At 40.0% G+C, this 14,304-nt stretch overlaps 1 protein-coding gene across 5 annotated transcripts in view; it reads left to right on the top strand.

The window, feature by feature from the left end:
• Dnah3 (dynein axonemal heavy chain 3) overlaps positions 1–14,304 on the top strand; it is a 166,242-nt gene that overhangs the window by 98,325 nt on the left and 53,613 nt on the right. For all 5 annotated transcript variants that reach the window (XR_007342671.1, XM_048789601.1, XM_048789600.1 and 2 more), the window contains 3 exons: positions 8,683–8,786; positions 10,654–10,948; positions 13,235–13,414. Coding sequence is in view for 4 of the 5 variants with exons in the window: in XM_048789601.1 (XP_048645558.1) it covers positions 8,683–8,786; positions 10,654–10,948; positions 13,235–13,414 (579 nt within the window). In the remaining variant the exon portion in view is untranslated. The remainder of the gene's footprint in view (positions 1–8,682; positions 8,787–10,653; positions 10,949–13,234; positions 13,415–14,304) is intronic.

The raw sequence follows: 14,304 nt of genomic DNA, 5'->3' as shown, positions 1-14,304 counted from the left end.
CATCAGATCTCTGCCATGTTGGTATCCTATGCGAATGGCAGCATTTCGTTCCCCTTGCCGGGCAACCAAAGCAAGGGGTGAGTCCTGACCGGCCCTCAGCAGGACCCGGACCGAGAAGCAGTTTCCGCGGCCCTGGGCCAGGGCGGATCCGGGACGGTTCCGGGAGCCGGAACTCGGCCGCCCCGCGCTCGGTGTTCGCTCCGATAAGCTCAGGTTCTAAGAAGCACCCAGGCGCTGAACCCTAGCAATCTGTCTGCAAGCCGCAGGAGAATTGCAGCCTGAAATTACCTGATCTATGGCTGAATGAGCTGCGGTCAGTCGAAAACAGTGAAGGTGACGTCAGTTTACCAACATGGTGGCTGCTGGCCTCCTCTGTGGTCTGACCGGTGTGGAGAACCTAGATGGACCGCTTCCTTCCCCCGTCTCGAACCCAGAATTCAGCCCTGAGTACGGTGCTTGCGCGGCTGGCAGAAACTGCAGCGCTGTAACCCTGTGTCTCTATCCCAGCGCGCGCTGCAAACTCTAGCCACGGGGCGGTTTGCTGAATAAACAGTGTTACCCTCCGTGCGACAAACCTCTCGCGTTTGAGTCCCCGTAGCCGATCCTCGTGCGATGGAAATCCTTCCTCCAGGTTCCGGAGCACCCCACTATTGCTGGAAATTCCTAACAAGATATCCTTTAGCCGTCCTGACTTGTCATACTCCCACACAGTGAAGCAGCACACGGGGGCAATGCACTCCCCTCGCCGCCATCTTCCCAGAATCATCATCATCACTCTTAGATCATCCATCTCATTTTTTCTCATCTTGCCATTTCATTTCAACCTATTTTTTCCTGATGGCTTTTTTTCCTCCTATTTCATAAGAAATGATGTTTTTGGGGTGTTTATTTTATTTTTTTGCACCTTATTGAAAATATCAAACAGTTTCCCAAAACTAGTTTCCAGTTCCACATTAAGCAAGTTTAAACAGATAACTCTCCAGGCTAATTTCCATATTATGTTCCTTTGTAATGCAATAGTTTTTCACTGGTTACATTTTTCGTTTGTTTGTTTTCTTTTGTTTTCTCCATCCTTCAGGATCAGTCTGTGCTCTCTGTCTACAAAGATGGTGCTTGAATTGCCCTTGACCCTACTCATGGCCCACTTTGTGATGACATCTTTTCTTCTCTCTTGCAGTGACATGCATAGCTCCCACTCAATTTCTAGGTAACCTTCCCCCTCTAACATGTCTTGTCTACTGTGAGGACTGCATCACCTTCTTCCATACCTTACTCAACTGAAGTAGCATTAAAAAAAAACCCATAATTTCCAGCATGCATTATTATTATGCATTATATATATTTTATTATATATTAAGCATTATATATTATTGTTATGGCCTAATAATGGGGGGAAAGGAGTGTGAAGAGACAGTTCTTCCAGAATAGTAGCTGGCATGCAGATGAACAGCTGCCTAATTTTCTGTGTATATGTTACCTGTTCCTCTGCATTTGGGGCAGCCATGGGGGAAAGACCCAGTGGACTCTTATGACTTTTTCTCTTTGTTTTTAATATTTTTTAATTGTGTGTGGACTCAATGCCTTTATTCATTTTTGTGTGGTGCTAGGATTGAACCCAGTGTCTCACACTTGGCAGGCAAGTGCTCTACCACTGAGCGACAATGCCAGCCCCTCTCGGGTCTTTCTTCATACAATTCCTTGACTGATTTCTGTGTTAGCTTTCCATTACTTAACAAATACCTGAAATAATAAAGTTTTTTTTTAAAAAAGAAAAGTTTTATTTTGGTTCAAGATTTTAGAATTTTCAATCCATAGTCAGTGGGCTCCATTGCTTTGGGGCCTGTGCTAAAGTACACCATCAGGGCAGGGAGGTCATGATAGAGCAAAGCTGCTCATTCATGGCAGTAGGAAGCAAAGAGTAAGTAAAAGGAGCACTGGGGCCCTTCAAGAGCATTGCCTAACTTCCTCCCAGAAGGCACTGCCTCCTGATGGTTCCATCACCAACCAATAAGGCCAAGAACTAAGGACCAAGCCTTCAGCACACGGTTCTCAGGGGGACATTCATCCAAACCATAGCATTTTCTCAACCCAGCTCTTCTGCTTTCTACTTAGAGGAGATTCTGCCCAGATTCTTTTCAGTTTTTGTTTATAATAACATCGTTCTTCTTTTTTCTCCTATTGCAAGTATTTTAGTGAGAAATTGGGAAGCTCCTAACCAGAACCCACTTGACTCAAAAGATCTGCTTTACAGGGCTGAGAATGCAATCTCTTTACGTAACAGCTTTATTGAGCTATATTTTACATACCATAAAACCCACCCACTTAAGTCTACAAATCAATGATTTTTAGTAACTTTACCCAGCTGTGTACCCATTGCTCTATAATCCAGGTTTAGAATGTTTGGAAAGCCCCAGTAAAACCCTTCATGACTACTTTAAATTAACTGCAGATCCTTTGTTAGTCCCAGCCTCTGTATAGATTTGTCTTTTCTAGATATTTCATCTACATGGAATTAATTAATATATGACCTCCTGTGTGTGGCTTTGATTGCACTTTCCTAAATCATTGTTAAACTTTTTGAAAATATTTTCTTAGTTGTCATTGGACCTTTATTTTTATTTTATTTATTTATATGTGATGCTGAAAATCAAACCCAGTGCCTCACATGTGCTAGGCAAGTGCTTTACCACTGAGCTATAACCCCAGCCCCATTGTTAAATTCTTAAAATATCTCTCTCTCTCTCTCTCTCTCTCTCTCTCTCTCTCTCTCTCTCATTTTTTTTTTAGCTTTTCCACAAGGGCCTATGGTTAAATTTTAAATGTGAGAGTCAGGAAAGCCTTCCCTAATTTCATGGGATGTTGTTTTCTGAGCTTTTCATGATGCAGGAGTCTTGTGGGGTAAATGATGGAAAAACTGCAGTGGGGAGTATGCACCAAGGAAAGCCAGCAGCTTGGGGGACTCTCTCAAGGTTGGATTGTATCATCTGTCATGGATCCTTGTTGGTCAACCAGAGATTTATTTTTCTCTTTATTCACCAATTGACCTCTGAAAAGTCTTTTATGTCTCAATCGAAAAGTTTGCCTCATTCTCCAAGTAGAGGCGAGGATAAAAGAGCTGGGGTGAAGGAGATAATAGAAATCATTTATCTTTTAGGATTTCTACTCTTCCTTCTTCTCCCCTTCCCACCCTTGTACTTGAACTAGTCCAGAGTTACAAACACAATGCAGAGAAAACAAGAACCATTATTCTGATGAGAACTAAAGAGACCTAGAGCTAAATGTTACCAGTTGCCTCTCTGTGTGCCTGGAGCTATGATAAATGCTTGACACATATATTTTATTCACTCTCCATAGTGATTTTCTAAATTCTACATATATCAGTCCCATTTTACAGATGTGCAAATGGTAAACTTGGCCAAGGTCACATGGCTGGTAAATCCACTTGCCATAGTTAATTTAAATATTTTCTTTGTCCTAAATGTTACTGAATCAAGCCACAAATTAGCTCCAGCTCAATATCATCAAGGAAGGGGGAAAGTGCTTCATTGATTCATGCTTTTAGAGTCCCTTTTTTTCTTGTAAAAATTATTTTATCAAAGAAAAATAATTGAAAAGTATATTTTGTTCCTACTACCCTATTTCGGTTCTCAAAAATACTTTGTTGTTTATTAACCTGCTTTCATCTTCTTATATCATTGCCATAATGGCATATACCCATGTTTATCTGACATTGCTTCTTAAAAACATTTTCTATGTTAATGTTAGTTTTTGTAATGTTCATTTTAATGACTGAAAAACATTCCATCCATCTCATAAGACAAATTTTTACTGATCTCCCAATGTAGAACATGTAAGTTATTTCTTTGCCATCACAGATGGTGTTGAATACTCATGTATACAGATTATTTTCATTGTGAATTGTTTCCTTGTGATAAATCTCCGGAAACGGGATTTCTGTCTTAGAGTAGAGGACATTTTTAGCTCTGTAAGTGTAGTGCCAGATTGCTTTCTAAAAGTGTACCAGATTGACTTCTAGGTAAAGCTGCAGAGTGACGTAGAATAACAGAAGCTCCCTTCTTTTATACCTAATTGAATTGACAACAAATCGATCCTAAAAATTCCCCAGAAATAAGCAAATAAATTATGGACAGAGAGAAAAAAAAACTGGTGTATGATGCATCTCTCAGTTCAGAACCTGCCACCTCAATGAACTGCTAATGGTATTGTAGAAAGGAAAACAGGTGGATTGTTCTCACTGGCAATCACCAACATGGAGGACAGAGAACTGTGCTGTGACGGTGATGGGCAGCTACAAGAGATCTGAGAGAACCCTCAATCACAGAAGCCCCTGCATGATGCTGTAGCACCTCAGTGGGGCCAGAAAAACTACTACGATTTGCATCTTGCAGAATCGTGGGCTGGATGGGGATGAGAGTTCAATCCCACAGGAGTGGAGCACATGTTGCTAGCTAGGATGGGGTGAGATGGGTTCACGGTTTAGGGAAGTTGACCAAATTTCAGAGAAAGAATGAAGAGCCCAAATGTCCCAGGAATAGCAACTCTTTTTACTCAATCCTTGCAGCCTGAGGCTAGGGAAAAGAAAGCCACATGCTGGTGCTTGAACTGTGGCGAAGAAATAGCTAAGATAATCTTGTCCCAGATATTGTTGGGTAAACATAGGAAGAATTTACCTGATTATATCCAAGTAAGAAAGGTATGGCATTTGTGCAAATGAAAGAGACAGAGAGAATGTCTAATAGAAAAAATAACCCAAAGACCAATAGAATTGAGGAAGGGAGTAGGGGGAAAGAGAAGGAAAGGGAAAGGGGAGGTACTAGGGAAAGAAATGGAGCATATTATGTGCACATGTGAATATGTCAGAATGAACCCACTTTTATATATAGTTATAATTAAAACATAATTTAAGAATAAAAGAAAATATAACCCAAGAAACAGAAAATATTTCCTGTTGACTAGTATGGGATACTGATAAAAAAAATAGGTATGCAGATTAACTGGATAAAATTGAAAGTTAAAAAACCTTCATATTTATTTGACTTAAATTTTGACAATGCTACCTAGGTAATTAAATGGGAAAAGAATAATCTTTTCAACAAAGGATGCTAGAACAACTGAATTACACATGTAAAGGAATGAATTTGGACCTCTACTTCACACCAAAACCAAAAATGTACTCAAAATATACCAAAGGCATATATCTAAGGGTTAAAGCTATGCAATTCTTAGAAGTAAACAGATGCAAATTTTTGCAACTTTGAATTAGGCAGTGATTTCTTAGGACACTAAAATCAACATCAAAAAAGAAAAAAATAGACAAACCAGACACCATCAAAATTAGGAACTTTTGTATTTCAAAGGACAATTTCAAATAAAAAGATAATCAAGAATTGGGTGATTTTTATATCAAATTCTGTATCTTATGAGGGATTCGTATGTAAACTATATAAAGAAGTACTTCAACTTCAAAAGACAAATAACCCAACTTGAAAATGGGCAAAGTACCTGAATTGACAATTCTCCAAGGAAGACATACAAGGGGCCAATAAACACATGGCAAGATGCTCAACATTATTAGCTATCAGGAAAGTTCAAATTAAAACTAAAATGAGATACTACTTCACAGCAGCTAGGATGGGTATAATAAAAAGATGGAAAACAAGTGTTGGTGAGGACATAGGAAAACTGGAAATCTCTCATACTATAATGGGGATTTAAAGTGGTGCAGCAATCTTGGAAAAGAGCACTTGGCATTTTCTCAAAATTAAACAGAATCCAAATGTCCACCAACTGATAAATGGTTAAATAAGATATATCCATATAATAGAGTACTGCTTGGCAATTTCAAGTAGTGAAGTGTTGTATATATGCTACAACTTGGATGAACCTTAAAAACATTATGATAAGTGAAAGAATCCAGTCACAAAAAGAGCACATGCTGTGTGATCTATTTATATTAAATGTGCAGAACAGGTAAATCTATAAGGACCGAAAGTAGATGAAGTGGTTGTCTAGTGCAGGGCAGCAGAGGATAGTGACATGGCTTCCCAGAGGCAAAGCCTCTAGGCCAGCCTACTGGCCCAAGGCAAGAACAGGTGGGCCAGCTGCCTGGAGCCCGACATTGCCTGGCGGGGCTGAGGCTCAACTCTCATCCCACGACCTCAACTCCTGCTTCCTGACTTGCCACAAGAACATGGAAGTGGGGCAGATTTGAATGAGAGTTGGGACTCACGAATTGACCGATAATGGGTAGTACATTTCCAAACCCTAATTAGCATAAGTTTGGACCAATAGGATTGGTAGTTTTTTCAAACCCTAATTAGTGGAAGTTTGGACCAATAGCAGTAATCCAAGTGCTATATAAACCTCTAGCCTAGCACATTTGGGATGCAAAAGGGTGCTATCATATCCCTCTTTCTCCTGCCAGAATTCTGTTTCTTTTCCTCAATAATTTCTTCTCTCAAACACTTGCTCATCCTGGTCTGTGGATTTCATTCTTCAAATTCACAAGACAAGAATCAAGGAAGAAGAAATTGATGGTGAGCCCCTGGGGTCTGCTGCGACACTAGAGGGCGTGCCCCACATTTGTCAGCTACCCAGACCTATAGTTTATGCAGATCCACCTGCCAGTAGAAGCAGAAACTCAACTTTCATCTCAAAACTCCATTGATGGCTGAGAATTATGAGGTTTCTTTTTGATGCGGTGAAGAATTCTAACATGTATTATGGTCATTATCTCACAACTCTTTGGATATTTATCATACCCCACATACAGAAACTTTTAGTAAACCATTGAATTCTATATTTGAAAGAGTTCAATTACATGGTATGTGAATTATGTTTCAATAAAGCACAGAAAATTTTGTAAGGAATGATAAAAGAGGAACTGAAGAATCAAAGAACGTGAGAATCAAATAATACTGTTAAGTAAACTATATCCAGCGAGAAATAAAATGTACAAAGTTAGGCTTCTAATAAATGGCTTAGGGGAAAAGTTTGATATAATTATACATGCTATAGAAGAAAATGATAAAAATAGTGAAACAGACTATGGTCAATATGGAAATGAAAAAAATGTTAATTCCTAAAGTTGCAAACACAATAATTACAACAGACACTATATACAAAGAGATAAATGCAAAAACTTTTCCTAAAATGAAGAACTACTTCTATAAATTATAGGGGTTTGCTGCATTCTAAGAAAAACTGATACAGAATAATTGGCCAAAAAGACAACTTAATTAAATTATAAGATTTTTCAGGTTAAAATAGATTTCATCAGGCAACTAGATTTTAAAAAAGAGTCAAAAGAAAAATATTTGACAGGCCTCAACTTCTGCTCATAACTTAAAATGCAACAAAACAGAATGAATTATGTAAAATTCAGAAAGAAAATGTGACATGAATATTACTCTCAGCCAAATCTCTGTTAAAATATAACAGCAGCAGACAGAATTCTCAAACGTGTAAAGACTGAGAGAAGTGAGCAGCCATAAGCCTCTTATTGAAAAAAAAAATCAAATCAGCCAACTAAAGAATTAGTCAAAACAAAGAACTCTGAAATGTTCCTGTTAAAAGACGTGATTCTGAGCACTGAATTATTTAAAGACTGTATAGATCTAAAACTAAGGAATGGCAGAATTAAGGTTGCAATCAAAATATGAATGTTGTAAACCCTGACAAAGAAGAAATTGTGCATGAGTAATAAGAGCCAGGGAAGGAGAGGGTGAAGGAAGAGGGAATGTTGACTACCTCTCATTTCATAAAGAAATGGATGAAACTGGCCTAAAAATTGAATATGATGTCAGGATTTGCTTTTAAAAAGTTCACACCAAGAAAGAAGGGAAGAAGGGAAGAGAAAAGGCGGTGAGGAAGGCAGATGAATATGGTGGCCCTTGGTAAAGTGGAAATGGATGAAGCAAGAATTGCAAAACATTAATAATTGAAACAGGAGGATGACACTTGATGGTGTATTACACCATTCTCTTTATTTTCATGCATTTCAATTTTTTCACAATAAAAAGGTAAAACACAAAGTAACAAAATCAGAGTAGATGATTTTTTAAAAGCATAATGACTTTAACTCTGCAAAGGCTTGAAAATTATTTTTTTAATTAAGAAACACCTTTTAGGAACCGATATCCTGATAGTGAATAATGATGTGTCTAAAGTTCAGTGGAGGCATCTGTTTTATTCCAATATTTTCCTCTGCTAGATTTAAGTGAAATTAAATTTCTCATCTTTATTTAAAATTTTGTCATGTTTCCATGCTTATAAAATACTTCCCTCTCATCTTTCTGTCCTTCCCTCTTCAACATGTTAGTGTGCCTAAGAAGAGAGCCAAAGGATTGCCATCAAGAGTTATTTCTGGATATGGAATTTGGAATGATTTATTGCCTTTTTAATTTTCGTTTTTAGTCCTTGCTATGGATATTATTAAAAATAATTTAGTAACTTGCATGGTCAACACTTATTTTTAAATAAAATCACCATTCTTTAAAAAGTGTTGCTTTAGTTTGTACAGGTGACAGCAATGTGTAAGTCTGACCACAGTTATGCCAACACTGGTTGTTACACATTTTGATTGTTATAGCTGAGGTACATCGAAATGGGAAATGGGAATCCTTGGTAAATTAATATCCTGTTCTCTTTCTTTGGATCCAGGAAGCATCTATGATTTTTATTTCTTCAAACAAGGTAGTGGACATTGGGAAGCCTGGACAGAGTACATCACCAAACAGGAGGAAATTATCCCTGCTGGTGCAAAGGTAAAAGAAAAGCATTGGTTATAGAATTGTGGCTTCCCTGAATTACCCAGATATCCTCCTGGCTAGAGGAATTAGCAGTTCTTTGTGGGCATTTTTTAAAGCTTCTTTCAATAAAAGATTCCAACATGAGTTGCATCAAGCTTCAAGAAAGCACAGACTTTAGAATCAGAGAGACCTATGTTCCTTACTCAGCCTTCACTCTCTGCCTCCCTTTATTCAACCATAAAATGGAATAAAAAGAAACATTTAAATGATTGCAAAATTTGAAGGCAAAATACATGAGCATGTGGCACATACTAGGGGTTAGATGAATATTTGTTGCTATTCTCATTATTGTCGTTACCAATAATCCCATGTGGTTCACCTCTTAGTCACCTGAGCCCCCACAAAATATCTTTAAAACCTTCAGAAAGAGATTTTCGATTTTCTTGATCAGCAGAAAAGCAGTTTCTCATTAATAGATTTTTTTTCTAGGTAGTAGGTAATTCACCTATAACCCTGTTCATTTCATGCCTTTTGAAACTTTGTACAGATGTGCACTTTCATGCCTGTTGGTGGCATCTAGTGGATATAATTTATCTTTCTGGGGTGAGTGCAGATCTTTCAGACCCTGGGTGCAGTGGTGGGCAGTGGATGGGAAACTGGGAACATGGACAACCCAGGTAGAAGCCAAGTGGGACCAACCATGCTCAATGTGTTCAGGATGCCTTAAGTGGGCGAGTGAGTGCCGGCTTCAGGACAGAGCTTGGGTACCTGAACTCTAGGGATTTGAAATCTAGCTGAATTCATACAGACAAGAGTCCAGTGTAGAAAATAATTTCAATTCTTCTGGGAATTTTCCCTTGCAAACTATTGATGTAGTCCCTGAAAATAAAATATTATGAAACCCAACTTGTTTTAAATTTCCAGTCTTGATTGAAAAATGGGCATTGAGCTTTACTTTCTAGCTAAGTAGCTTCCACCCAGTTAGCCAGCTTTCTTGGACTTCAGTTTTTTCATCTACATTATTATAACCCCTGCCTCAGAGGGTTACTGGGAGGACTTCCGCCGGTAATGCAGACAAGATATCCAGAGTTTAACCCCTGTGATTTCTCTTCTCCACTTTAACCACCTTGCCCCATCTTCTCTTTTTTTTTTTTTTTTTTTTTTTTTGGCCAAATTGCTTCTCAAAAGAAGCAAAGATTTTGTCTACAAAGGCTTCCAAATTGCATAGACTTGGGTGGCATAAGTCTAAACTAGTTTGGCTTTGACACAAACCACAGTGTGACAGGTACTCCCCAGAGTTATATGCAAAGCAGCCCAAGCCATGAATCCCTCTCAGCCCAGACATACAAACAGACTTCCATGTATAATATGCATCTCCCTGCCTCCTCTTCTGCTCCCATGGAGGGACTAGATTGGTCAAATGACCAATGACAAGGTTCAGGCTCAGAGAAGCTAAGCTGAGGGTAAGATGTTCTTCCCAAAGAAATAGGGATTCCAGGAGCCCAAGATGGAGCCCTTAGATTCCACTTGGGACTTTGCAGTCTTTGAAATCTACTCAAGCTGGGATCTGAATCCCTGCATTTCTACTTACTGTGTTACTTGGGCAAATTACAAAGGGTTCTTGGGCCTCAGTTTCCTTGTCTATAAAACAAGGACAATAATTCTCATCTTTACATGCATGGTCTCATTTAAATCTCAAACCAACCCTGTGTATTATCCCTCTTTCAAAGATGAAGGGATGGAGGATATTGAAGAGGTTAAATACTCACTCAGGGTCATAAAGATACTAAGGACAGAGCTAAAATTCAAACCCAGGTCCTAGCATGCCAAGTCTCAGCCCCCTGGACCTGGGGCCAAGATTCTCCCTGTCTTTGTGGTACAGGTCTCAGAACTCATCATCCCCACAATGGAGACGGCCCGGCAGTCCTTCTTCTTGAAAACCTACTTGCACCATGAAATTCCGACGCTGTTTGTGGGTCCTACCGGCACTGGCAAATCAGCCATCACAAACAACTTCCTCCTTCACCTTCCCAAAAATACCTACCTGCCCAACTTTATCAATTTCTCTGCCAGAACTTCAGCCAGTCAAACCCAGGACATCATCATGTCCAAGCTGGATCGACGGCGGAAGGGCCTTTTCGGGCCTCCCATGGGGAAGAAAGCAGTGGTGTTTGTGGGTAAGGACATGTCCGGGTTCTTCCTCCCCAGGCGGCAGCAAACCAGAGCATCCCCTTGAGGGGCCGCTGTACGGTCTTTTGACTTTTTCTAGAAGATAAAAATTTCTAGTTTGTATAATTTAGTATTCCCTTCCTCTCTCCTTCCTTCCTTCCCACTTTCCTCCCCTCCATGAGTAAGTAGTTCTAGAAGGAACTGTGGTGTTTGCCCTCTGACATCTCTAGAAGCAATATACACTTTGAGACAAAACCCTTGTTCCATTTTGTATCAGATAACTTATGTTACCGGTAAATGTCAAGTAAATATTTGTGAAATAAGAACACTGAATTTTCTCAGGACTTTACCTCTTTACAAAACTCTTTCATTTATTTTATTTGAGCCTTATAACCCTGTGAAGTTATTAATCATCATCATAATTTTACTTGAGTTAATTGAGGCTCCAAGGGGTTAAATTTCCTGTTCAGGATCAAACGTCTAAAAAATTCTAGCGCCATGGTACAAACGGAGGTTTCTTGGTGCCTAACACATTTTTTGTCTGACTGCTGATTCATAGGGTTCTAGAATACCATACTCTTCTGGGTTATCCTCTGTAAACTCACATTGCATGTATTTATATTCTTGTCAACTAACATCAATTCCTTAAAGGAGAGAGATCCTTTTTCTTTTCCTTCTTCTTTTTCTTGTTTTTGGGTTCTGGGAATGGAACCCAGGGCCTCGTGCATGCTAGGCAAGTGCTTTTCCACTGAGCTACATCCCTAGCCCCTTTCTTATTTTTCCTTTCTTTTCTTTCATGTATCTCAGTCTCCCTCCCTAATTTTGGGGGGGTTACTAGAGATTTAATGCTGGGGAGCTTTATCCTAAGCCTTTTTTATTTTATTTTACTTTTTTATTTTGAGACAGGATCTCACTGAGTTTCTTAGAGCCTTTCTAAGTTGCCAAGGATGGCCTCAAGCTTGCAATCCTCCTACCTCAACCTCCCGGGTCCTGGGATTATAGGTGTGTGCTGTGGTGCCCAGTTTCTCCCTCCCTATTTCTTTTGAGGGGTACTGGGGATTGAACTTGGGGACACTCAACCACTGAGCCACATCCCCAGCCCTTTTTTGTACTTTTTCTTAGACAGGGTCTCACTGAGTTGCTTGGTGCCTCGCTTTTTTGCTGAGGCTGGCTTTGAACTCACAATCCTCCTGCCTCAGCCTCCCAAGCCACTGGGATTACAGGTGTGTGCCACCACACCATTCTCTCCCTGTTTTTATTATGTATCCAAAAACAGTTTAAGCTTTGCACCTAAACATATCTGGGTTCAAATATCACTTTTTAACTAGGCGTAGTGTAACTTAAGCTCTCTGACCCTAATCAGTTCCTTACTATTAATGTAGAGGTAATACTATCTTCCTTAAAGTCATTATTTAGATTAGATGAGATCATGAATGTAAAATTCCTAAAACGTTACCTGTCACAATTGGGCATTCTACCAATGTTTGTTGAGGAAACATTTAAAAAGCTTCTGTCTTACTGAGTGGCTCCAGTGTGCCAGGATTGAGCAGCATGCTATTGGAGGAAATGTCATCCCTGCCCTTACAGAAGCCTGTAGTCTACTCTTGCTATTTTGGTTTCACTCATCAAAAAATCTTTGCTCCCATTGGAGTTCAACTATTATTACCTGTTGGTCAAATTAAGTTCTTCTATTGGGGACTGTGTTGTAACTCAGTGGTGAAGTGTGTGCTTAGAATGTACAAGACCCTGGGTTCAATTCCCAGCACCACCACCAAATATATATATGTATATGTATATATATTATATATACTGGACATGGTGGTGACTGCCTGTCCCAGCTACTTGGGAAGCTGAGGCAGGAGGATTGTTTGAGTCCAGAATTTGAAGGCCATGCGGGACCACATAGCAAGATCCTATCTCAAAGTCAAAACAAAACAAAACAAACAAAAAACCTGTTGGCTGGGAGTTTGACTATCTTCCTTACCTTCATATATCCAGCAATTAACAAAATATAGTGGGCAATCAATATATTTTGGTTGAGAAAAATTAAATACCTTGTTGCTGATGCCAGTTCTATAACCACAATGGGCAGAAATTTCAACAAGGCAGGAGAGTCCAGAACACAGGAAACCCCTTCCCATCTGGCCTGGATGTCCAGTGACCCAGCCCTGCCTGGAGGGGGAATGGGACAGCTGGGCATCAATTTTTCTGTGGAGGGAATTGTCATCTGTCACCTCCTGTGAGAGAAGAGGACCCACAGACTTAATAATGTGCGGCTGTGCTTCCTTCTACAGATGACCTCAACATGCCGGCCAAAGAGGTGTATGGGGCCCAGCCCCCCATCGAGCTCCTGAGACAGTGGATTGACCACGGTTACTGGTTTGACAAGAAAGACACAACTAGGCTGGATATTGTGGATGTGCTGCTTGTGACAGCCATGGGTCCTCCTGGAGGAGGAAGGAATGATATCACTGGTATGTGAAGGGAGGAGCTCATTCCTTCCCCCACTCCACAGTAGAGCTGGGCTGCTTGCCTGGAGGATTGGTACAGGGCACTGTGCCCTGGGAGAGCAGGGGTTTGGGTCAGCTCTAGACTTCATATTGTGAGAAGTAGGATGTGTGAGATAGGATGGGAAATGACAACAGGAAGTCATCCCTAGGTGCTGGAGACACAGAAGGTGTCATATGATAGGGATAATTCAGCATATGGAAAGTTCCAGGAGGGGAAGCCAGATACAACATCAACGAGGAATGCATGACAGAGTCCCCTTTTGGAATTGTTGTAGTTCTTCAGGTTGCCAAGACACAAATCTAAACAAAGTGGCCAAAGCAAAATATATAATAGTAATAGCAGATAAATTAGTAAAATTTCCTCATCATCTAACAGTTCAGAAATCATCTTCAGGTTCCATTTGATCCATCCACTTCTATGTTTCTGTACTTTGATGGCCATCTTTGGTTAAGAATTTCATTCCATTTCTGGACTTGGATTCTGTAACTTTGGACAAATCTCTCTTCTCTGGCTCGAGGCTTTCTTATCTGTAAAATAAGGGAAATGGAGAGGATGATCTCATCTGAGTGCCCAGACTACCACCTTCCACCTCCAGAGTAGAGTTGAGGTACACTTTTGCTTTGGGTTTAGCTATGGTGGGATCTAAGGAACCTGGCACCCACAAACTCAGCACTGCTCTCACCAGTGAGAAGGAAGGCGCTTGGTGTGTTACTTTTTTCTATTTAAGATTTAGCTGTTCAAAAAGGAATGTGTTTCCATCCCACATAGCAGCAGACAGTTTTCAGCTATGATCTTTGGGAAAAAAACAATAATAAAGCCCAATGTCCAGCACTGGCCAAGAACACATTTGTAG

Source organism: Marmota marmota, unplaced genomic scaffold, assembly GCF_001458135.2.
Source record: "Marmota marmota marmota unplaced genomic scaffold, marMar, whole genome shotgun sequence".
Taxonomy (NCBI): Eukaryota; Metazoa; Chordata; class Mammalia; order Rodentia; family Sciuridae; genus Marmota; species Marmota marmota.
The sequence above is the reverse complement of the archived record's forward strand: the minus strand, read 5'-3'. Positions and strand labels throughout refer to the sequence as shown.